Genomic DNA, 25,057 nt, shown 5'->3' on the forward strand with positions numbered 1-25,057 from the left:
GTACATAAAAAAGCTGTGCTGATTTGTAGCCCCCAGACAGTTATCAAAGAAAGGAGCCAAAAGCAATCATGACCCTGATAAATTTAATGAGCCTTTCATACCAGACCCATAAGTAGCACTTTTCAAGCAGCAGTGGTCAATAGGTGAATGGTGCATACATGTACAGGGAGAGAAATGATGCCACTATTTGGTTACAGGATGGAAAATGATGCACATTATCAGCCTCAAATGATCCCAGGAAGCAGCAGTATCACTGACATGCAATACTTAGGGCAAATAGAATGGTGGAGGGGGAAAAAACAAGCCAAGTCATCAAGGATGTCAACATTCTGTATTTGCTGTATCCAGGAGTGAAGCACAAACTAGGCATAAAAGCCCAAATGAGGCAAATCTGAGTTGAAATATAGGTTAATGGGGAATCATTGTTCACTGCTGGAAAAAGGAGGAACCATCCTTTTCCAAACCCAGCTGTGGACTATAATGAAACAAAAGCCTTCAGACCCTTTCTGGCTTTGAGGTAAGCGCCTTTGCCTCTTCCTTTCTCCAAATCATTCTGCACATTAAATTTGCTTTGCTGAATGTTGTATTCTCCTAGAGAAGCAGACTGCAGCTTATTCACACTGCAGACAATACTAATAAGTTTTTGGAATAATAAAGTTGGAGGTACTGACAAACCTGCAAAAACAGCAGAACAGCGGAAAACAGCTGTGCTTACTGACTATGGTGGTTCTGGCCACTAGTGGTTTAAACAGAGAGGCTTTTGTGTGTATGTGACATTATCTTTCAGCAAAGGGTGTCCGACTGGGAAGGGCTTTTTGCACCACTTGGGGCCCCTCTTCCAGATGGGCTTTGCAGACCTGATGGACCAGCGGGTCAGATACCTGTTGAAACAACACAAACACATTTCAGTTTGAGGCTGATCACTGAGAAAAGGTTCTGACTGAAGGAGCAGGGATTGTTGCCTCTGCCTCCCCACGTGCCTCTTTATAAAAAGAATAACTGTGAGCAGAGCTCCCTCCATTCAGAAGGGACCACTGGAAAGAAATCTTTGTTTTGGAACTTCTAAGCTGGACCTCTGTATTGCACTCACCAGCACCGGCTTTACTTCCATCCTCACAAAACAGATCAGGTGTACTCTCCAGTCTGCTGGCAAGCTGTCTACCTGTAGCTAAACTGGAGTGCCAAATCCCTTCATTGCAACAAGTCGAAGCCTGCATGCATCCAGCCTCTATGGGAGGTGCTATTTCAACAGCTGGCCTCAATAAGGTAAACTAATTACAAAGGCTAAGCGCTGTGAGATAAAAGGTCTCTAGAAAGGGATTAATTTTACTTTTGTTGGATAATCGGTTATTTCTCTGCATGCGATGGATTTCTGGCCTAGTCTTGTATTTCCATACGTCTAAATTTGCTTCGGTATTTTCTGTACAGTACTATTGTAGCTTGCTGGTGCAGGAAGTCAGAACTTACACTGTAAGAAGTACTAGAATGGAATTATCATCACAATTACAAATCTCTGGGAAGAGCAACGTCTGGCAAATATCCTCTGCTTTTACCATTTGAAGTTTTAGACTTGGCTTTGCAAACAGGCGGGGGATTTCAGATCCAGAATCAGTTACTGGAAATCTTACCCTGTGGCTGGGTGGCCTGGAGTTTTGTTAAGCTTTAAATCTTTTGCTACCAGTAGAGAAGGGAATAGAGGTCCTTAGAGAAAGAGGAGTCTTTCAGACAATAAAGATCCAAAGTAAAACCCTAGCATAATCTGCACAAACAATGCTCCAACAAATTAGAATTTGGAACAGACTGATAAACTTTGTCCAGGGATGTTTGCATGCCTCTGTTGAGTAATCCCATGGTCTTAAAGTAACCTCCATCAGTCATCCTCTCCCCAAACAGCTTTGTTACCTTTTATTTGCATTGTGCAAATTTGAGATATTAAGAACTTTGGACAGAGCCCATGTAATGCATTTGTTTGAATGCATCTGGCACATTCCTGAGAACTACAGAAAAAGCTTGCTATGCCAGGCAGCTACAGACTATATAACAGCAGCCCATTCCCCTAGCACTTTCCTTCCCCAGCGATCCCAGACAACGCAGATTGAAAAATGAATCACGTTTGGAGGTTCCTGCCATAGAAATAAAGACATTTCTGAAATCCTTTGCTTTTGCTTTTTGGAGTTTATGACAGTTAAAACATCTAGAAGCAACAGTGGGGAGGATCTGGTATACAGCAAGATCCAGCCATTTGTTCTATGTGTGCATTAAATTAGTCTCTTTTGACCTTTAATGTTATGCTAGTGCATTAGTGAAATCCCTTACATAACACCACCAGGACAGGAAGCAGGAGAGACTCTCCTGTCTCTGATTTCACATGCAAGGGTTGTTCAGAGAGACCAGACACAGGTCCTAGTCTGGAATCTGGCAAAGAACCATGGCAAAGCTCCTCTGGGAGAAGCTGTAGGGGTATTAGACGGGCACATGGCGCTAAGTCCTTCTTTTCATGTTACCCTTGCTGCAGAGAGAGGTCTGTAGTGCAAGTTTTGGTATTGCAAAACTGAACTTAGAGCAAAGGAGGAAAAAAAACCCAAATTGTTTTAATGTATCAATGTGCCAAGTACAGTTCTGGTCACGTGTCCACAGGCTTACGGGAAAGTGCTCCCATGATACTAAATGATCTCACTGGGAGAGAAGTGAATGTGTGAATGTCAGATACACATCAATGCTGTGTGCAGGTTTAGACAGACAGTGGCTTTTTAAGAAATCCCCCTGTTTCTGTGTGGGGGCTGGAAGTGCACCCCCCAATTCTGCATAGGAGGGAGGATTTAGTAATGGCCTGATTTTAAAGCTTTTGTTATTTCTCTTTTGAGCAGGTCTAATCCAGCCCTCTGGTCCAGGCTTTTGGCTTCCTTTGGGGACTGCAGGCTGGGGCTTTTCATTGTTAGCTGAAACAGACATTTGGATGCTTTCCCTTCCTGAAGCACATTTGCTTTTAGCGCTTTTAATACTTGCTTTGTCCCAGATTCAAACTTGTCCTATTTTGTTTGCTGCCTCTTTTTTCTTCCCTTTTTTCTAAATTTTCTTTTACCTTGATTCAGCAGTAGCAAAAGCCTCACGCCTGGGAGCAGTCAGTCTACAAAGTTCCTTTCCTCTTTGACTAACCCCAGTTCCTACTGTGTCACAGATTTATTTCATTTTTTTCCTGAGAGTAAAAACAATCCACAAAACTCACATGTAAGAGCTTTGAAGCCCAGCACACAGGCCTCTTCTGCACACTCTGCTGTACATGTAAGGTAGTGTACCCCTTTTTCTAGCCAAGCCACCCAACCTTCCATTGTATCCAATCACACTGTTTGTCCTGGGGAGTTTTTATAATCACCTACAAACACACACTGGCAGATGGTCTGAATTTGCTTAACCTGCGGAGGGTTGTGAGGACAGAGCCTCCATGTGGATGCCCAATGCAGCTGGTCCACAGGCTCCTAACCGATTATCTCAGTGTACAGAGTTCTCACTCTGGGCAAACAGGGACAGAACTGTCCATCACTGGAGGTGACCAGCAGCTCACCTCTGGGTTCTGCTTGTCCCACTGAGCACCATAGGATCCTGGGCAACAACCAGAATCCTAGACTGCAGCTGCACAAATGAGTAGTTTGGATAAAGCATGGGAATCCATGCTTTATCAGGGATCAGAATCCTGGTAGGATTTCCCTGATGGGAAAAGGCAAGATATAAGCAGGATGGAAATAACTGTAGTTAGTCACCTGCAGTCACTGCAATTGCCTATAATCTCTGTGGCATGTCCAAGTCCATTTATTCAGCATGCAGGCAGGCCTCAAAGCCTTCCCACTCAGAGGCTACCACTTAACACCTAGTAGTAGGCATAGGGCTTCCAGGTGCTTGGGAAGGGAAATGACCTACCCATAGGGTAACTGCAGTCCTGCACACAGCCCAAGCAAAGGCCATGTTGGTGCAGTTCAAGGCTGAACTAATGAACCCTCACTGAACTTTCTCAATCTGGCTTTTGTTTGGATTCAGAGCAGAAGGCTGAGGGCTACAGACTGCAGGAAGCACTTGATCAAAGTGCTGGCAAGACTGCCTCCTCCTTGCCACATCTCTTCCCATGACACCTCTTGGCTTTGCTCACCTGCAGCCGCTCTGGCTCTTTGCTTTGAATTCACATGTTATGCACAGTTTCCATGCAGATGAGAGAAACCACATGTTGCTGGAGTGAAACACTGATAGCAGTGAAACCAGATTCTGCTCCTAGGGATGAGGTTTCCACAGAGCCCGAGAATTTTGTAATTTATGAGGAGTTCATATGGAACTGCCTCTCTCCTAACACATAGCAACTTCTTCAGTTTAGGTGATGGAGGAGGGATTGACTTGGATACTGTCCCTGCCAAGTTCTGCTCTTCCAGCAGGAAGATGAAAATGCAGTGGCAACTGAGTACTCAAAATCAAGTACTCCATAGTAAGTACTCCAGCACATCTTGCTGACAGAGCCCAGGCTCAGGGAACCTGTAATATCCCTTAGCCCTTTTGGAAAGGGAACAACTGCTTTAATCAATATTTTGGACCTGCCAAAGAAAGTGAGTGCTATTTTCACATTAAGAGAGCATCTAAAGACTGGCTTGAACTCAGCGACTGTTCTGGATAGAGTGTTAGTCCACACTATCCATGCGACAGCTTCCATGCTGGGAAGAAAACTGCTGAGCTATTCACATTTCCATTCCTGAAAGCAAGGATAGAAGTATGACCTGTGGCTGTGCTTGACCGCTTCCCAAACAGTTCTGGTGGTAGCCTGCACACACACGACTCTGGAATACGAGAAGAGTCTGTCACTGTGCACAGTGATGGTGAAATCCCCAACAACTTCCTCAGCCTCATGGGCTAGTGAAAATATTTTGTTGCTGAAGTACTTCACTGGAACATGCCCGGCTGAAGCACAAATGGATGCAGAAATAACAGCGGGAGGTTATGAAAGGGAGAATTCAGGCTAAGGATGAGGGAACAATTCTTGGCTACAAGACAGATTTGCTTGTGGAATCATCCTTTGGAAATAGTGAAAGCCCCAGGCTGGGCCAAACATCAGAAAATGAACTGTAGGAAGTAATTCTGCATTGACAGGGGGTAACTTCATTGGTTTTCCATGTCCAAGTTCTGCAGACAAATAAGAAGAGGGGGAGAGGACAGAAGACTCAAGAGTTTATGGATGACATGGGTATTCCCATGGCCGTATTTCTTCAAAAGCACCCGTTGTAAAGCAGTTGAGTGGTAACACTCATGAGCTCTTGCTATCAAAACTAAATCAGGCAAAAGCAAAAAGCCAAAGCACTAAAGTCCAAGAAATAAGAAATAATCATGGCAACTCTCACCTGGACAGTGTCACAACTGCAGGGGGTAGAAGAGAGAACTACAGAGCACTCCCCAGTTGAATTCGACTACAAGGTGTACTCATATGTCTCCTACCACCCACAGGACCATAAAGCTTGGCTCAGACTGGCATTTCACTTTCACATTACACCTTCTGCAGTTCCCAATCTCATCCTCTATGTTAAATTACATTGTGGATAGGCAATTCAATACTGCGCTAGACCAAGAACAAGATGGAATCTGCAGGCCACTATATCCCAAAGCATTCTGTTCTCCTTTTCCATTCTAGTGGTAGGAAGAGGATCAGGACACGGGGTGGGTAAGGGGAGCCAGCTGCCAAGTGACCCAGTGTTAAGCAGGTTAATTCTTACCTCTCTGCAGAGAAATATGAGGCATTTAGAAGGGAATGCCCAAAGTTCATACAATGGAGACAACAAAACCCCTTCAGAAAATAAAGCAGGAATTCTGCCCTTTGGAGAACATTGAATAAAGCACCACAAGAGCACCTTCGGGAACAGCAGAGCAGGCAGAGGTATTCTAGATGATAAATCCACACTTCACATCACTAGATCAACAGCAGGGCAGCACTCCTGACCCTTGTAAAGACAGTTTGCTGATAGTTCCATATGGTGGCATGTTACATTTTAATCTCAGCTAGGTGCTAGCTAGGCATGCCAGACACTTTGTATTTGAAGCAGGCTCACTTTAAACAAGGTGACCCTGAGAGGGGCCAAACCTTCTGGCCAAGACAGCTGCAAGTGCAGCCAAGGAAAAGCTAAGGAGAAGGTTTTCTGGTGTTCTCAAAAGTAAACATTAATACAGCTCCTCAGCCCTTCTTCATGCACTTCCTTAGGATCCATAGGGTTCCTCTCATGCCGCTGACCTGTACATTGTCTCACGGGGAAGAGCAGAGACAAAAAGGTTTTCCATCAGAGTGGTCTGTCCCTCTTTTGGCAAAAGAAGCTGCTCTCAAAAATACTGACATAACCTTGGAAGAAGTCTGGCAATAGGGAGCATCAGCCAGAACTTTGCGAGACTGGAGACAAAAGCACATGCAGGAAAACAGAAGGATTAGGCCCAGTCAGCACAGGTTCATGAAGGGCAGGTCCTGCTTGACCAACCTGATCTTCTGTGATAAGGTGACCTGCCGCACCGATGAGGGACAGGCTGTGGACACTGTTTACTTGGACTTTAGTAAAGCGTTCAACATTGTCTCCCACACTGTCCTTCTGGAGAAACTGGCTGCTCATGGCCTAGATAGCTGGATTCTTCCCTGGGTTAAAAACAGGCTGGATGGCCGAGCCCAGAGTGGTGGTAAATTGGTGTCACATCTGATTGGTGACTGGACACTAGTGGTGTCCCCCAGGGCTTGGTATTGGGGCTGGTGTTGTTTAACATCTTCACTGATGATCTGGATGAGGGGATTGAGGGCAGTCTCAGTGAATGTGTGGACGACACCAAATTGGGTGGGAGTGTCGATCTGCTGAAGGGTAGAAAGGCTCTGCAGAGGGATCTGGACAGGCTGTGGCCAATGGTACGAGGTTCAGTAGGTCAAAATGCCAGGTCCTGCATTTGGGCCACAACAACCCCATGCAATGCTATGTATCTCCTGCCTTATGTGATGTCAGCTGCTGTTCCACAGAACACTGTAGGAGATGCAGGTGGGGCTATGCACTAAACTCCCATCAAACTTCAGTGGCCAAGATTTTGCACAGCTCCAACATGCAGAGCTTTCTGCTTGCAGCAGGCTGAGAAGACAGTATCATAAGGGACCAGGAGAGTATTCCTGAAGTACCCCTACACATTGTCCTGGCTCTGGGACTCACCTGTTTTAGTTCCAGCCCCACCATGAAAACTTTCAATCCAATTTCTTGATCCCATTCTCTTCTCTCCAGCCAGACCCCAAAGCTGGCCTATTTCAATGCTGTTCTACCTCCTCAGCAACAGCTCTGCTCTTTTTTTAAACTCTGCTTCCACTTTGCTTGCTATATTCACTTGCTGGGAGGAGAATAACAGGGTGGTGTAGGGAAGGAATAACAATATAATAGGGAGGTTGGATACTAATCTCCAAGTTAAATCTCATTGATTTTAGAAGTGTAGCTCACCTACTTGCGCATACAATGTATCCGGAGCTATCTATTCTTTGTTCTCACTAAAAGTCTATGGAATAACTTACAAGAGTCAGGGCATTATAGCTGGAGTCCTGGTGTGATTCCAGCGATAAAGGATTTACCATTTCCTGTCTCAACCTGCTAAGCAGGGTTACTATGTGAATGCAAACTAGATAATGCACTCCATCCCACAGCTGCTAGAGAGAGACAGCTGCTAAAGCATCCTGAATTGTTGTAAGACACAGGGAAGAAGTTTCCAGAGTTAAAGTATCTGATGGCTACCAGGTTGCATCAAATGTAGATTCCTCTAATTTGATCCTCATTGATAGCTAGTACACAGCCTGACAGCATCCAAGGGACATTTCCAAGAGCTTGCCTTAAATCCCCACTGCACAAATGAATACAGACCTGAAATGCTGGAGTTTCCAGCCTTCCCCAGCCCTGCAATCTAAGTTCTCCCAGCAACAGCCCCATATCCCCTGGTAACCCCTCAGCTTGCTAATACAAGGTTCATAAACTGCTCTGACATCCCCATGGAAACAGAGTGTGAGGTCATAAACAGGGGATTAGCACCTCCAAGTCCCCTTGCAGCACAGGAGGTGGAAGCAGGCCTTCCCTTCACCCACCAAAGGCCAGGGGCCAGGCCATTCAGGCTGGGGAGGGGGAAGAGACCCTGTTGCATAGCAAGGACAGGCAGAGGGTGAATCGCTGACTGGGGGAAACAGGTAAGGGGCAGAGGAGAACAGGCTTGTGATAGTCCCCTGCTGGCTGCTCAGCCCCACACTAACTGCTGGCACCCCTCTGGGCACCCCACTGCTGTTGGGAGCCAGGCACCAAAAGGCAAGAGAAAGGGACTGCTCAGGTTGGAGAAAAGATGATTCAGAGGCGTCTTAGCAATGTTTAGAAATACCTGAAGGGTGTAAAGCCAAGAGAGACAGAATCTTCCCTGTGGTGTTCAGTGACAAGAGGCAATGGCACAAATTCAAACACAACAAATTCTGTCTGAACATAAGAAAACACTGTCTCAACATGAGGGTGGTTCTCTGGAAGAAGCTTCCCGGAGAACTGTGGAAGGTCCATCCTCGGAGATATTCAAAACCTGACAACATAGTCCTGGACAACCTGCTCTAGGTGACCCTGCTTGACCAGGGGGCTTGAACCAGACAATCTCCAGAGGCCCCTTCCAACCTCAACTACTCTGTGTACTGTGAGTGCCCTACTGAGTGTTAGTGATGTGGAGGTGAGAGCAGCTGAGGAAGGGAGGGCAGACTCTAATGTGTGGCAGTTTTAATCCTGTGTAAATAAATGGTTTGAATGAGATGTGGTCTGTCCTGAAAAGGCTGACAGAGTATGACGACAGGCCAACCTTCTTTGGAATGCTTTCAATACACTTATAGAATCATAGAAGAGTTAAGGCTGGAAAGGACCTAGTTCCAACCCCCCTGCCATGGGCAGGGACACCTCACACTAAACCATATCACCCAAGGCTCTGTCCAACCTAGCCTTGAACACTGCCAGGGATGGAGCATTCACAACCTCCCTGGGCAACCCATTCCAGTGCCTCACCACCCTAACAGAAAAAAACTTCCTCCTTATATCCAGTCTAAACTTCTCCTGTTTAAGTGTGAACCCGTTCCCCCTTGTCCTATCACTACAGTCCTTAGTGGAGAGTCCCTCTCCAGCATCCCTGTAGGCCCCCTTCAGATAACTGCAAGGCTGCTATGAGGTCTCCACGCAGCCTTCTCTTCTCCAGGCTGAACAGCCCCAACTTTCTCAGCCTGTCTTCATATAGGAGGTGCTCCAGTCCCCTGATCATCCTTGTGGCCCTCCTCTGGACTTGTTCCAACAGTTCCATGTCCTTTTTGTGTTGAGGACACCAGAACTGCACACAATACTCCCAGTGAGGTCTCACGAGAGCAGAGTAGAGGGGCAGGATCACCTCCTTCGACCTGCTGGTTATGTTCCTTTTGATGCAGCCCAGGATATGGTTGGCTTTCTGGGCTGTAAGCACACACTGAAGCTGGCTCATGTTCATTTTCTCATTGACCAACACCCCCAAGTCCTTCTCCGCAGGACTACCATGAATTTCCTTTTTGCCCAACCTGTAGCTGTGCCTGGGATTGCTCCCACCCAGGTGTAGGACCTTGCACTTGGCATGGTTAAACATGATTTAAGGTTGGCATCAGCCCACCTCACAAGTGTGTCAAGATCCCTCTGGATGGCATTCCTTCCCTCCAGTGTTATCAACCAAACCACACAGCTTGGTGTCATCAACAAACTCACTGAGGGCACACTCAATCCCACTGTCCATGTTAGTGACAAAGATGTTGAACAAGACCGGTCCCAACATCGATCCCTGAGGGACACCAGTCGTTACCGGTCTCCAGCTGGACATATGAGTCCTGTTGCCTGAGGCATCTTTTACCCAGTTATTAGGAACTGTTTTTCCTTTTCCAATCTAATGCTGAAAAAGAGATGTGGAAAGACAAGACTATTCACCTGTTGAGTTTGGGTTTCTTGGGAATATGCCCTTCAGGAAGTGGAGGTCTGTGGTTTGGCAACAAACCTGAAACAGAAAAAGGCGTGAGAATATTTTGCAGTTCCTTCTTGCCTCTAGAGCATCCAGAAGTTACATTACACCTCATAAGCCCAGGGATCCAGGTCCCTAATGGGACAGCACAGCAAAAACTCAAGTACAGTAGAAAGTATTTTATCTGAATTTTGGCTGAACCTGCAACCCCAGACAAAGAGAAGCTAGGAGTTTTTGCTGTGTATAGAGAGGAAATGCACACCAAAGACACAGCCACTTAGGCTCACTGGATAGGCTTTTTGAGAAGACAGAGGCCACTGGTGTCAAATCAGATTCCATCTCTAGGATGAAAACCAGACCATTAAAATTCTCAGTCCATTTAACCTGGATACAACTCAGGTACCAGGCATAAAGATCAGCACTATACTCTTGACTGTGTTAACCTGGGTCCTACTCCCAGGATAAAGCACAAGCCTTCACATGGCAGATGGTAGACAGGTGCTACCATGCTATTAACAGGGTAGGTCAAGCTTACACTAAATCAAGTAATGTCAGATGCTGGTATTTAATCATTAGTTATGAGAAACTACGCCACTTCCCAGATCTTTCTGCAATGGTAGACCCAGCTGCAAGGGTAAGTGTTTGCTGCCAAGGCAGGAGCCAAGACACACAGAAAGTGGAACAAGTAGCCTATGGTCCATCATCCTGTCCCAGCTCTTGGACCATAATGAGTCTGCTGGGTGACTGGAGAATGACATCTCACTGAGCTACACTAACTGGACAGGAAACCCCTCTCAAGGGCTTCCATGGGTACCCCACAATAAGGGGTTGTCTTAGGAAGAGGCTAGGTACCTGCACGGTGAGCCATCTTCACACAGACAGCAATCTTCTTGTGCTCCTCCAAACAAAGGCCTGTGATCCTTCGTGGCAACATCCCTCCATCAGAACGGATAAACTGACTCAGCAGCAAGACATCCTGAGGGACCAAGAGAAGGGCAGACCCATCAGTACTACTGCTAGGTTAACTGTTGTGATTCTTAGGTATTGTGCTGACCCTTGTGCTGTGTACACAACTCAAAACAAAGCAAAACAAAACAATGATTCCTTCCTACGCATTTTGGCTGCAGTCTGACACCAAGTGACTTCTGCTTTCTGTCACTCCGCCTGCCAGCTTAGCTCAATAAGGTCACTCAGATGGTCTGAGTCTTCCCCTGACTTCACCAGTGTAAACACATGATGTCAGCCGCAATGCTGCTACTTCATTGTCACTTGCTCCAAGATTCTAGCTAAGATAATGTTGTCCTAGGTACTCAGACATGGTTACACAAGACCTACAGATGGACAGTGTTTACACAACTTGAAATGCCATCACAGCTGCTGTCCCAAAGGTCACAGATACGTTAGATCACCTCTGGCCCCCTCCTTGTCCCCTCAGAGCAGGACTGTTCTCTGCTATCTACTCTTCAAACTTTCATCCAGTTTCCCATGGTGGAACTTCCCTTATGTCTCTCTGGAGGGGTGGAGAGCAGGGAAATGGTCCAAGATCTTGCTTGAAGAAGCTTTTTGTAAGAAGAGAACATGTGCTGATGGGAAAGACCTAACAGGATAAACTGCTGCCTTCAGTCCTTCAACTGTGTGTGCATTAGGTGGGGCTGTTACAGCCATGCTGGATGGAAGGAGCACTCAGAGCATGTGGAGCGTGTCTGAGACTTGAGAATCATTTAGATTGTGCTGCTGTTGCCCTTTCCAATTAAGAGCTCTAGAAACATAAAGCACTCTTAATAAAAACAAAATTAAAGGAATCTCTACAATCAGATACTATCACAGGGCTTAGATGACCATTTTTTAAACACAGCAGCAACAGCTGTTGGACAAGTGTCCCATTAACTGTACACAGTAGAACATCTCAGCATTTATATACATGCTCTCCACTTCCACACACAAGTGCAAATGTACCCCTCAGGCCAATGCAGACAAGTCCCCTTGACATGCTGACATCAGCACAAATTGGTCCAAACAGCCTCTGGAGAGTCTGTGCTTGCTCCTTCCCCATCTGTGGACAGATTTGTTGCTGGTTGAGAATCTAATTCTTCACTGCTGTTGTGAACATGTTGATAATTGAGGTAGCTGGATGATGAGGAGGCTATGTGCCGGCTGGAAGGGACCTGCCAGGGAGCACCCTGACAGAATGAGAACTCAAACCAGCTACATCAGCACTTTACACCTCCCCTGTCTAGGGCAACAGGCAAGAACAAGAGTACTTACTGCTTTTCACATGGGGTTACCATGACTCTGCCTGCTGTTCAGGCAGTCACAGACCTGCTTCCACCCCCCTATCTTTGCTCCTTTACAAAGAGCTCCCCAGCACATTCCTAACTCCATTTACTGCCCTTGCAAAAGCAAACAAACACAAATGGATATAAAATGAATATTCAGAAAACCTAGCTATCTTTGAATTATACACCCACCTCCACTGCACATGAGCAGCTCAGCTTTGTAGCTGGAAGTCAGTATAGCTTTCTGGTAATGATCAGTTCCGAGACATGTTGTCATACAAGTGCTACAGTCAAAATTTAGATGGTTTTCATTTCTTTTGGGGTTTTGTGATTTTTGTTGTTTTTCCTCCTTGCCTTCAACCCCACCCTCACTAATATTATCATGACAGACAACTTCCCTCTAGCCTTATCTGCCTTCTTTTCTACCTCCACTTGTGTACAATGAATGTGTTCAGACTGATTTTCAGATCTAGCGTCTCTGAAAATAGGGCAGGTTAGGCAACTTCTCACTGATAATGACTTATCAAACACCATACAGTGATGGTGTATCGAAAGAACAAGAAAAGCACAGCTGAGAAACTAGCAGCAAGCTTCTGAGAAGCCATCTATGGTTAAAATGGAAGCAAAGTGTCCTCAGCCCAGCTAACATATGGCCTTGCCAATGAGAACAGTAACCAGAGGATCAGCTGGTGCTGGCTGCACAGGTGGAAACCGGATGGAGGCCAGCTGAAACAGTCCAATGGCACCGGTTTTTGAACACTCCTGAAATGCAGTGGATTGGATTCAGGAAACCAGAGCAAGTCTCCATCCCCTTTTTCCCTCATCTTTAGCAATTCTCCAAATCACTAACAGCTCAATTTGCCATTTAGCAAAAGGATTATCATTTCCTCAAGTGCAAATGGGCTGTTCAGCAACAAGTGTCTAGAAAGTAAAACACTTCCTTGGCTTTTCTACTAGACTGTTTCATTAGTCTGTGGGGAAGAGGAAAAAGGGAGCTGATGGCAACTTTGAGACTGTTCCGGTTGTTGCAGCCATGAATGCCTAAGTAGGCCACAGGCTCCTGTGAAGGGTGTGTGTGGTCCAAGTGATTTCTCATATTACTACCACGCCCCACAGAGTCACAAGCTTGTTATCAAATGTTTCCATGCAAAGGCAGGAGGTAGAAAGCAAAGGGAGATAGTCTTTTTCCCCCTCTGTGGAAAAAATCAGGAAAATCCATTCTCTGCTACCATCTCTGATCAACAGTGTCACCACCTGACCAACACCCTTGTGTGGCTGTCATTTCTTCACTAAAATCACCCATGTCCAAGCCGCTGCAGCTCCAAATTACACTCACACTGTTCAGCTTTAAGTACTGCACACTTGACAGGAGGTTGGTTCATTTCTGAAAGTCTCTACATTAACAAGAGGCCAGGTGCTGCTCCCAGAGTACTCACACAGATGCCTCTTACCACTGGGAACAAGTAGACAGGTACAGCCAATTTTATGGGGCAGCTGTGGAGGGAAGCGAACAAGTATGCAGAGTGGTCAACAAAAAAAATATATCTGGCAAGTTCTCATGGTGCCGTCATGTTCCATGAAATTCACATTTTGTGCTCGTGGACAGCCAAGCCTATAACCACGGATTTGCTTTAATCACTGGACAGCTCCCACGAGGCTGGACCCAGATTCCCAGCCCTGTAATCTGCAGCATTTGATGAAAACAACTTGGATTGAATTAATCTAGGGCTAACAGGCAAAGCTTGCACTTTGGTTTCCCCTAATTGCTGCCAAAGCAAGATGACATATTTACTGCCTACTCAGACTAATGATGTTTGAAGTGGAAAAGGGGGAAAATTAAAAACAAGTTTAGCCTTTACCTCTAAAAGGTCTGGATAAACTTGCTACACGAAACACTATGTACATCAAGTTCTTGTGAATAGATGGCAACCAAAATACAGCGGCAACTCTGCATTTTAATATCTGCATGCGCTTTGAAACACAGGATCCTTGATTGATTACATGCAATTCATTAAAACCTTCATTTACCGCACAAAGAGTTCTGTCTGTGTAGCCAAATTATTACTGGGCTGTATCAGAAAAGTCTGCCAGTCATTATTTCCAGTTATACAAGAGTTTAGTTTTTCCTTTCTCCCTTACCCCTGGGAGCCATACACCATTCTCCAGGCATTTCATAACAGGATTACAGGTTTCGACCCAGTTGCATCCTGACAATTACTAAAATATTTTATTTTTTTAATCTCCAATGGATGTGAAAAAAAGAAAAAAATCAACTGAGGTCTCAATTTCAATGGTCAGGGCTACGCAGACCACAAACCATGGGAATTTACACCTTGGGCTCTGCTATATTGAGCCTCAGCAGACACTCAGGGCTGAACTGGCACGGACAACTGCAGCCCCCCACACTACAGCTGAGGCAGGTTAGAATCATGACCTGCTAGTGCTCACAATGCCTGTTCAGTTGATTAATAACTTCGGAGACATTGGTCCCCCAGTTCTCTGACAGCCAAAGTAACTCATTATGCCACTACTTTAGATGGTGCTAGTTGCACATGACAAAAGGAAAGTCCTGTGAGGTCATATTACTCAGCTCCCTCAGGGGCTAATTCAACACTTCCCTTTTCATAGTGCCTCATTCAGTCCAATTACAAGCATCCCAAGCAAAAAAGCTCACACTTTCCCTTCTGTGCAATTGACTGATCTCAGCTTATCAATCTCAAAGGAACCACTGTGATCCACCTATTATGATCTCTTACCAAGCATAGATTATAGGTTATGCTGTATGAACTAAGCTCTATCTTTTAACAAAAATAGCTGTTCTCAATTTACAGACTTTCAGGACAATTAACCAGTGAGTAAATTGTGACACTGTTTAATTACCCACACAGTTAAATGCCTGTACTTTATTATTTAAGCATTTCAAGTTTCTGCTGCTCATCACTGCTGCAGCAAAGAATAGACAGCACTTTTGTACAGAAAAGGGAGATTCTATTCACCTTAACATTTAAAAGCCTGAAAATCTGTGACTGGTACAAACCTCTCAAACATATAAGGGACTTACTCAAGCAGAAGAGATAGTTTACTCCAGAACTGAAATTTCTCCTAGTTCTCATTAGCCCCACAGAGGGATGCTTCTAAATGCTGAGGTAAGAAACCCTACAGTTTGGAAATGACTTTCTAGCTTTTTGTCCAGGTTCTCCTCTGTTCTACAGCAGGAGTGCTGGATATATATATATATACATATATATGCACATCAACATAAGCATTCAAAAAATTATGTAACAGACAAGATGGACATGTTTCTTGTTTGTCTCTCAGGGCCACATTTTCTTAGGAATGACCTTGGCAATGACTCTTAAGACTCTGGCAGCAGGATCCCTCCTCACATTTTATTTTCTTTTGCATCCATAGTGAATAACAGAAATCAGGATCTAAAAAAAAATCAAAACTGAAGGGTGGAAGAAAACTTATAACCTTAGTTCACTCTACCAATACACTTAAGGCTCACCCTTTACATTGTCTGTTGGGACTAACAGCCTGCTTCTAATCCTGAAATTCAGGCTCTACAGCATCACACTGTCATGTTGTCTAAAAAGGCTTTTCTGCCTCTCAATGGCACTGTTACCTCTACATGCAACAGTCTTCCACAGTCAGAAGCAGAAAGTAAGTCTACATATTAATTTCCAAGATTTAATCTGCTCCTATAGCTTATTTCATCCCTGAGCATCAGTTTATAGTTTCTCTGGACTTGTTAATGTGTGACTTATGGAATGCTCTCTGGAAGTCTGCATTTAATGAAGCTGTTGACCCCTTGCATTTAGAAGTCACATAAAAATGTATTAACCTTAAATATTTTCCAGTGTGATTGGTCTGTTTTGATCACAACACAGTTCAGCAGCCACAAAGAAGGAAAGAGCTGCAAGAAACTGCTACATTCAAACACAAGCAAAATAAAACAAATGTGATCTGTTCCTGCAGTACTTTCCATACCTTAATGGTATGTGCCATTTTTCCTGATTTTTTATCATTTGCAAATTGCTGTATTTTTAGCTTTCCCAGACTGTTGAGAAACTAGACCAGAGAACACTAAATACTCCACTGTTCCCAGTTTATTTCACCATTTAATACTGCATCCAGCATGAGTCAATCACTGACAACCATCAGATCCTGAACAACTTTATTTCTGCAACACAGGCTTTGAAAGATAGTAAACTAGTATTTCATTTACATCTCCCATCTGTTGTTTCACCTGCCTGGAGTAACTGCAAGTATGTTATCTGGCACCACTGCTGTACTCACATTCTTTGTAATTCATGAGTCATAATTAGCCCTATACAACAGGTTATTTGGTTTTAGTCCTAGTTGACACCATTTTACTTGGAACTCACAATGTCTGAGTTACCAAATGGTAGTCATCAGCATCATTCTCCTTCTCTCAGCTACTTAGGATTTCACTTGCTATTTTCAAACCATTTAGTGATTCCTTCAGATTTTTTTCAGGCTTTTAAACAAAAACCAAAATCCTGCAAGTGAAATAATGTGGTTTTTAGCTAATTACCTTTAAGATCTTGGGCTATATACAATTCAGGCCTGCTGGTCAGTACCTAATTCAGTACTTAAGCTATTTATGTACCTGTTTTTCCTGTTGGTTTACATTTGCAAGACTGCTATTCCTACCTAGATATTAAAACATAATTTTTCTTTTGTGTGTGTCCTAGGACTGCATGTGAGCTGCTCAGTCATTCTGCAGCCAATGTGGCTTTCAGTCCCCTCTACTCTCATTAATGGACTTTCTCACAAAGATTTCTTTTCCTCCAAATGCATTTATATCTCTCTTGCCCTAATCCTATTGACATCAAGTTATTTTGAGTTTTCTGTTGCCTTATCTTACTAACAGCATGTTCCTGTCTGGTTTTCTTCCTTTCTAATTCCAGTACTGGGGTTTTAGCTTGCTGAGAGGGCACTCAGTCCTTTTGTAAACTGTGTTTGAATGACTTCTTGTAAAGTTACATTCTGTATCTTGTATCTTATGCTTATTCTAAAGTGTCTCGACTATTGTGCTTTTGTTTTAAAGCATTAGAGAACTTTACTCCCATCTTCTACATTTAGCGTTAGTAATCCTCTCATTAGCTAATAAACTTGTCATTAGCATTTCCTGCAAAAAGCTTGACTCAAACCTATTTTTGATGTTGCAAGGGATGTAAACACATACCCTCTGTTTCATACCCATCAAGAGTTTAGAAGTTATATAAATCAGCTGTTGACAGACAGTGACCCAGTGAGAAATGGTAGTGCTTGAAGATATATAATTGATCTACTCAAGTCTTTTGGTCTTTCCGGAGTTAGAACAGGCCTTTATCAGTTGACTGCATGTTGCATTCCAGTTTGATTCTCCTAGAAGTGCAATGCTGAAAGGCAGCAGCTGGGTACAAAAGAGATATATGACCTTCTCAGATGAGATGGCCATGTGTAGAATTCCAAACCTTCTATTTGATATGAGCTCATCCTTCTTTTTCCCAGGAATACCATCAGCCAAGGCAAACAATTAGTGTGTAGGAAGCTTTTGTTAAGTCAAAAAGAAGCAGAGCTAGCTGTCTTTACTACACAGAGCAAAAGAGAGATGAGAATGGGGGAACTCTCCTTCATTAAACTTACCACATAATCATACTTGTGCTTCAGGTTCCAGCGACAGATGGGACACTGGCCAGTGGGATTTGGAGGAGTTGGTGTTGCAGCATCTTTATCCTCTATAATTCTCCCTTCGATCTAGGAAACAATTCAGATGATAAAATGATCAGGCTTCGTTTAGACCTCTACCAGCACCTCTGACATGAGGAATACTTTTCATCAAGTGCACAACATGTTGACCACTCTTGTGTACATATAAGGGGAAGAATATCTGCATTATCCAACTTGCTTACCTGTAGATATACCAAGCACTTGGCATATACAGAGGCTATAGGGACAAGAACAAACCCAAGGGGCACAGAGAACCATTTGGTAAATTCATGTATATGATTTACTAAATGTAAACTAGTTCATAGTTGGTGTGAAGTTCTCATATCTCTCTGAATTCCACTATTGCAGTACTCCTGTGAAGCACCATGCCTTGAAATTGTAGCAGCCTTTTAGCCAAAAGCTTTAAACAACATTTTTTCCTGGGAATACAAGAATGTCACAGAATAGCGGATACCCATTGCAGGTGAAAACACACAGGGGCTTGCTAAATTGTAAGTCACCAACAGGAAAAATTCTCAACAAAAGTTAAATTTAAGAAATGACTGTTAGGAGATGTCTGTGGATTGTTATTTTTTTTAAATCCAGTTTAGTTCCCTGAACAATTGCTTTAGCAGATCATTTTGTCATCTTTTCTGTATCACTACGAAGTGGTGACACCCAACACTCACGTTTCCTCCAAAGTAACACACAGAGATGTAGAAAGTGTGTGGGGGAAGGACTTGAGAAATTTGTTTTCTAAATGTAGATGCTAGGAATATGAAGCCTATCTACATGTGCACTTGTCTTTTGAGGGCTTATGAATAAAAGCAAGAGCTATCTCAAACTGCAGATGAATGAGACAGAAAAGATAATAAAACTAAGCCATTTCTTTTTCCTCCAAAATATTCTGGAACCTTCCTCTGGTCAAGGTAAGACTAAAACCAGATTTTGAACACCAAATGATACTCTCAAACAGCACAAGCACAAGAGAGTTTAAAAACAAACCCTGGGCGGAATGCAATGTTACTTTAAAGAAAAAAGCTGGCTGATTTAAACTGAGCCATCAGTTTCTGTGCCTGAAAACCTGGGAAGAGAAAAGCATGATGTTTCTGTAAGTGTGCATGGGAAACTGGCATCCAGCTGAACTGTCAGAACTATTTTTAGACCATGTTTTTTGTCTTTCTTGTCTAGTGATGGCAAAATGGCAACAGATAAGTTGTATGTAGTTCAAGCATTTTCTACCTCAAAGACAGAAAATATTGTCTATTTTTAAGTAAGACTCCTCCCCCCACAAGTAGAACAGCCAGGTTTTACAACACCAAAAAAATTACTATAAATATAAAACATAGGCCAGTGTCTAATTGTCTATTCATTGGTAAATCCAGTGGGAAGCCAGTGTATCCGGACTTGATTCTCACCAGTCTGCCTTCAGATTTTAATTTAACTAATTCCATCTTGGAAATGAATAAAGATTCAGAAGACAACGTCAATATAATTTCTTCTTGAGACAAATTTCAATGTACAGTTCTTTAGCAATTATTCCCCAGCTACTGAGGATTTTCATATTGTTAACCTACCCAGATTTTATTTTTCTGTTAGAGAACTAAGAGGGAATACAGGGACTCTACATTTTCAGTATGATGATGATATACAGATTTCTCCAAGATTCACTCATCTGGTTCGTGTCAAATGCTTCCTTTAATACTAATAAAAACAAGGACACATACAAAGATGAACACAGAAAGATGGATTCAGAAAGACTGATGTAGAGTTGGTAGGATAAATGGAGTGAACAGAGGATATGCCAAGAAGAGTATCAGCCCTTTGGTTGCTCAATTTGCACTATTTGTTACAAGATGTTCCTCATCTAGGAGTACTGATGGATCCTAGATTGATGCTAGGATATTACACAGTAGAAAATCTCCCTTATGCATCTACAATGGCCAGGGAGAATGATTTTTCTAAAGGGCTCTGCTATTGCAATGCATACCTTTTTTACTTCAAGCCCCAGCTAATGTATTGGCACTTTGTGATTATAATATGCATTCCCTCTGAAACTGAGGGCAAAGTACAGCAATCTACTGTATATGTTGTACTGGTGTGTGCACTCCCCCCTTGTTTTTGTTAAACCGACTGCAGTGCATATTTGTGAGCACTTCTCTTCAGGTCTCTGGGCAAAGATTTGTAGTCTGGCACTTGAAGAGAAAAAAGAGAGAGACTTTCCACTATACCAATGCATACCTTCACCTTGTTTTTATTGACAGTCTTTGAGATCTTGCTAACAACAAAATTCTGTTGATATTATATATCTAAAATACAAGCAGCATGCTCCATTTAGGTTTCAAAAAAGACAATGTCCACTAACACAAATATAACAAGAAGGAAACGCAAGACCTCCAGAGGCATGATCAATCAGGTTTCGCTTGTTTCATTAGCAAGGAAAAAAGTCCATTCCCTCCTTATTATTATGTATATACAGATTAGCATTTAGGTGCACTGTCTTCTAGCTATTCCCAAGTAATTCCTGCTCTGCTCTTGTATTTACACATTTCAAAGTACCTGCGCTCTCTGTCTCCAGCTAAGGCATAGATTGCTACTAGCATATATAATGTGAGCAGAATAATGCACTCTCTCCACTCCCACACCCTCTGCCAAATTTCAGTACTTCTTACAAAAACTGAAAATTCACTTGATGAGCACCATCTGATCTGCTGCAGCTTATTAAGTAAAATTCTAATTCTATTCCTAAAACTTTTCCTTCTGCCCTTAAACTGTAGCTAAGAAAATACTCTTCTTTATCAGTTACTACAGAATTTATATTTTTTATTTTCAGGAGCAGCTTTCCTTTAGCATTTAAGGCATTCCTTTGACAACACCCCTTTCAGTGAAAATGTGTCCTTACCAAACCAAGCGCATTACAAGATGCAAACTCTGTATCACCTACAGTCACTACGGCATACTCGGTGATAACAAACACAATACAGAGCAAATGCAAGCTGTGTGGGGCATGAAGCTGGTAGAGAGACATCCTATGATGCCACAGTGTTGCTGGTGCAGAGTGAAGTGACAAAGCCAGCAGGCAAACCTCCTTCATGCCTCCTCACACTCAAAATGATGCCAAGCGTCATCACTTTAAGAAACAAACTCTTCTCAAAAGTTCATCTGAAGAAGGTATCTGAAGAAACGCCTCTTGCATTTTGGGTCCTGAATGCCTCTGGTCAGGGCTTCCAACTTTCCTGGGGTACGGGGAAGGGTTTAGCACTACAGGTGGCTCTGACTGGAAGCACCCATCACCAGCAACAGGATGACAACCCCAACCTTTGACTGCCAAGCCCTCCACTGTTCTCCTGTATTTGCAACACATTCCTATTTCGGTTTTCCTTTCACATCCTGTAACAGAATCCTAGAATGATCTGGGTTGGAAGGGACCTCCAAGGGACCGCAAGTCCACCCCCCTGCAATAAGCAGGGACATCTTCAACCGAAGCAGGTTTCCCTGATGTCTTTCAAGCAGAAAAGCGACCTTTTCCCCTTCTTTTTCTTTTGGGCATTGCACTGAGGCCTTGGTGGGCACAGCCACACACAACAGGAGGCTGAAGGATAGAAAAGGGACAGCAAGGGCAACTACTGAGGAAAAGGGGTACAGGAACTTACTGTGGTGGTATTGCCTTCAGTCACCTCCACGACTGCGAAAAAAGAAAGAGACGGGAGGACAACATGAGGCTCATTCAGACTAACAGGACCAGTGTTTTTTGGGGGGGAGAGGGTGAAATACAGCGAACACAGCCGTCTCCCGCGGCCGCGGGGAGGGGGACGGGCGGAGCCAACCCCCAGACTCACCCTCCCGGAGGGTTCGGGCCGGCGGCGACGTCCAACCGCTGCCAAACAGCCCGGTGAACAAGCGCCGCAGCCCCCCGCGCAGCAGGCTAGGCGCCGCCATCTTGCCGTCGCTGTCGCCTGCCGTCACTCTGCTTCCGCCGGTGGGAAGGCGGGCTCTGCGGGCGCCATTTTGGTACGCATCCTTCTCCGCCCATGACACCTGAGGGGAGGGAGGGGTCGGAGTCTGTTCCTTTGCCCAGCGTTTTTCCTGTGTGTAGGTTACCTACTCTTCATTACCAGAAAGACAAGGAATGAATAGAGAAGGTTCAGTGAAGGGCCACAAAGATGATCAGGTGCTTGGAGCATCGTTCTTGAGAGATTACGCGAGCTGGGTCTGTTTAGTCTAAAGAAGACAAGACTGAGAGGGGATTTCATGAATGCATATAAATATCTCAAAGGTGGGTGCCAGGAGGATGGTGCCAGACTCTTCCCAGTGGTGCTCAGTGGCAAGGAGCAATGGCCATAAGCTCAAACACAAGGAGTTTCACCTCAGTGTGAGGAAGAGCTTCTTTACGTTGAGGGTGGCAGAGCACTGTAACAGGCTGCCCAGAGAGGTTGTGGACTCTTCCTCTCCGGAGATATTAAAAGTCTGTCTGCACATGTTCCTGTGTAACCTGCTCTGGGTGGCCCTGCCTTGGCAGGGGGTTGGACAAAATGATCTCCAGAGGGCTCTTTCAATGCTAAAGGTTCTGTGATTCTGATTCTTTTTGAGCTTGGCATGGAGGTGAATCTAGAGGTAGTACTTGCTGTGTTTTGTTGTAGAGTTGTTAACTGAGGCCGGAGCTACACTCCTGCCATAGCTCCTGAGTTTCCAGTGAGAGGAAGGGCAAGGGGTGGTTTAGATTAAAGTGGTGGAGCGGCTTCTCAATTTGGATCGGCTCTGGGATGACTCCTGTACCAGGGGTGGAGGTTGGTGTTCAGGCCAGCTGTGGGGTGCAGGGAAGGGGGTTGTTTCAAATTTGCACTTTGCATCTGTATCTGCTAGGGATGCGGAGGTCAGAGGATGTGCCTGTGCTGGCTTTTGTAATTTGGCAGGTAAAGGTTTGAAGCAGTGTGTTGCCAGGCTGTAAACTTATTCCTGTAACCCGTTGGTCCAGTTTAGGTATTCTCCATTTTTGTTCTAATACCTTTGGCAGGTCTTGCACAGCTCGTCGACTGCTGAGAGATAACTTTTACTGTCATCCTTCTTCTTGTGCCTCATCTTTTAGCTTTTTCCATCAGCCTTTGATGGAAGATAGATTAGAGGTGCCCGTTGGGAGTGTGTGTCAGGTAGCTGGGACTTTAGATACCAACAAACTACTTGTTTTAGATGGTAATCCTGTATCTTCATGAAGAATGTTCTTAAGGTTGAGTTGGACTGTAGTCAATAGCAAAGTTCATTCGTGGGGTTTCCCCAAAAGCTTGTTTGCTTTCTCTTTGTAATTTCAAGTCTTTGGAAAAATCCAGGAGGCAAAACTAACGGAGTGAGATAAAGTCCCTTGGAAGTCATGTGCAGTGATGCACATTCATGCCATTCTGTTTCAACAGTGGTCAACAGTGCGCACCTGAGATGTTCTGTACATTCTTCTCAGCAGCTAGAATGTGTAAAATAGAAATCATGACGTAAATGTGAAATTTCATGTAAATAAAATGTGATCTTCCTGTTTCAGGAGGTCTTCCACCTCCTTCTTGTGTGGTACACTAGCTTCTTGTTGCAGTCAAGTCTGCCAACCTCTTTCTGTGGCACATCTAAGCCCTTAGCTCCAGGGTTTTCCGAAGAAGTGGGAATGAAACCAGGGCTTCTGTCCAGACTCTTGTGTTCTGTGGCGAGCAATGGCAATGGGACCATCCCAGTTAATCAGAGAACAAATGGCAGTAGGAGAACTTGCCAGAAGATCTCTCTTCCTCTTCCACCATGTTATGCTATATGATGATTTCTAAAAGCAGGGTGATTTTTAGCTTGTCCAAAAGCTTAAACATAAGAGCCAAACAAAATATTTACTGCCATCCAGTCTAGGGATAACTTCCTTATGAGGAGAAGGAACACTCTTAGGCTCAGTGGTGTAGTGATGTCATGTTTTTATGAGTTGCTGCTTTACTTTTTTTTTCAATTATTTTATAGAGAGTTTTATTCTAGTGGAAGGAGTTTAGCTGCAACAGCCTAACAGGGGGGTTATTCAATGCCCTAAATGAAATGCAATTTCTTATGTTGGCTTCCTTGCATCTTGTGATGGGGAAAACTAAAGGGGTGACTCTTTTCATGGGATAGAAAGTAACCATTGGTAAGCATAGTGCTGGCTCACCATGCTAAAAGATAGGTAGACAGAGGAGCAAGGGCTGTTCAAGAGTTTCTTTGTGTCATAGGACTTTTGATGCAGATACATAAGCAGCACTATACTTGGTTGGACAGAAAGAGGCTAGCGACAGAGTGATAATTCAGATACAGTAAGTACTTCAATTGCTCACCTCTCCTTCAAAGGAATGCTGTCTCTAATGGAATTTCAGAGACACATAAATTAATGCAAAGGAAAACAGTTGCTTTCTTAAAAAACAGCAGTCTCGTTTGAGCAAATTGCCTCTTCTCCTGAGATGTTTTCTTTGTCTTCTGAGTATTTTCTACGACTGTTAGTAATGCAGAACATTGAGTCCCAAGGAGACAAACAAAGCATGTGCCAATTTGAGTTGAAACCCATCATCACTTTCCAAGTTTGGAAATTTGACATATTTCTGATTTCTTGCAGATAGTTTTTGAATGTGTTTATTTCAGCAAGACCTTGTATTCAGGGGAAAAGAAAAATAGCCCTGAATGCTATGTCCCTTTACAAGGGAGAAAATAAAGTGATTTTCTTTCTGTAAGTCAGTTTAGCCGTGGTCTGTGATTTGTCAGCACTGCAGAGGGTCATCCATTTTCGTTAGAACTGAACGTTTCCAAGGGATGTTGCCGGCCATTGAAGAATGACTCCTTTTCCTTTTGGATTAAAACTAAACTTGCTCTCCCAAGTAGGTCTGGTCAGGAGCAAGGAAATACCCTATTTTAGATGAGAAACGTATGTCCTAGCTTCTTATGGTCTCTGGAGATTTTATGGGACTGTTCTCAAAGAGATGGTGTTCTCTTGTTTGAGATGCTTTGGGATTTGACATTGTAGATCTTATGTAAGGCTTAATTTTTCTTTTCACACTAATGTGTGTTCTGGT

The 25,057-nt window shown here is 43.9% G+C and overlaps 1 protein-coding gene across 1 annotated transcript; it reads right to left on the reverse strand.

Moving 5' to 3' along the window:
* Window positions 1-312: 312 nt before the first annotated feature.
* Window positions 313-21,995, reverse strand: MRPS18A (mitochondrial ribosomal protein S18A). The gene is made up of 6 exons (XM_005145337.4): window positions 21,845-21,995; window positions 21,659-21,690; window positions 17,943-18,053; window positions 10,864-10,987; window positions 9,981-10,047; window positions 313-881 (listed from the first exon to the last, which is right to left on the reverse strand). The coding sequence occupies exons 1-6, from the start codon at window positions 21,942-21,944 to the stop codon at window positions 737-739; spliced, it is 579 nt and encodes a 192-aa protein (XP_005145394.1). The 5' UTR covers window positions 21,945-21,995; the 3' UTR covers window positions 313-736.
* Between the last annotated feature and the right edge of the window lie 3,062 nt (window positions 21,996-25,057).

This window comes from Melopsittacus undulatus, chromosome 3 (genome assembly GCF_012275295.1).
Source record: "Melopsittacus undulatus isolate bMelUnd1 chromosome 3, bMelUnd1.mat.Z, whole genome shotgun sequence".
In the NCBI taxonomy this organism is placed as follows: Eukaryota; Metazoa; Chordata; class Aves; order Psittaciformes; family Psittaculidae; genus Melopsittacus; species Melopsittacus undulatus.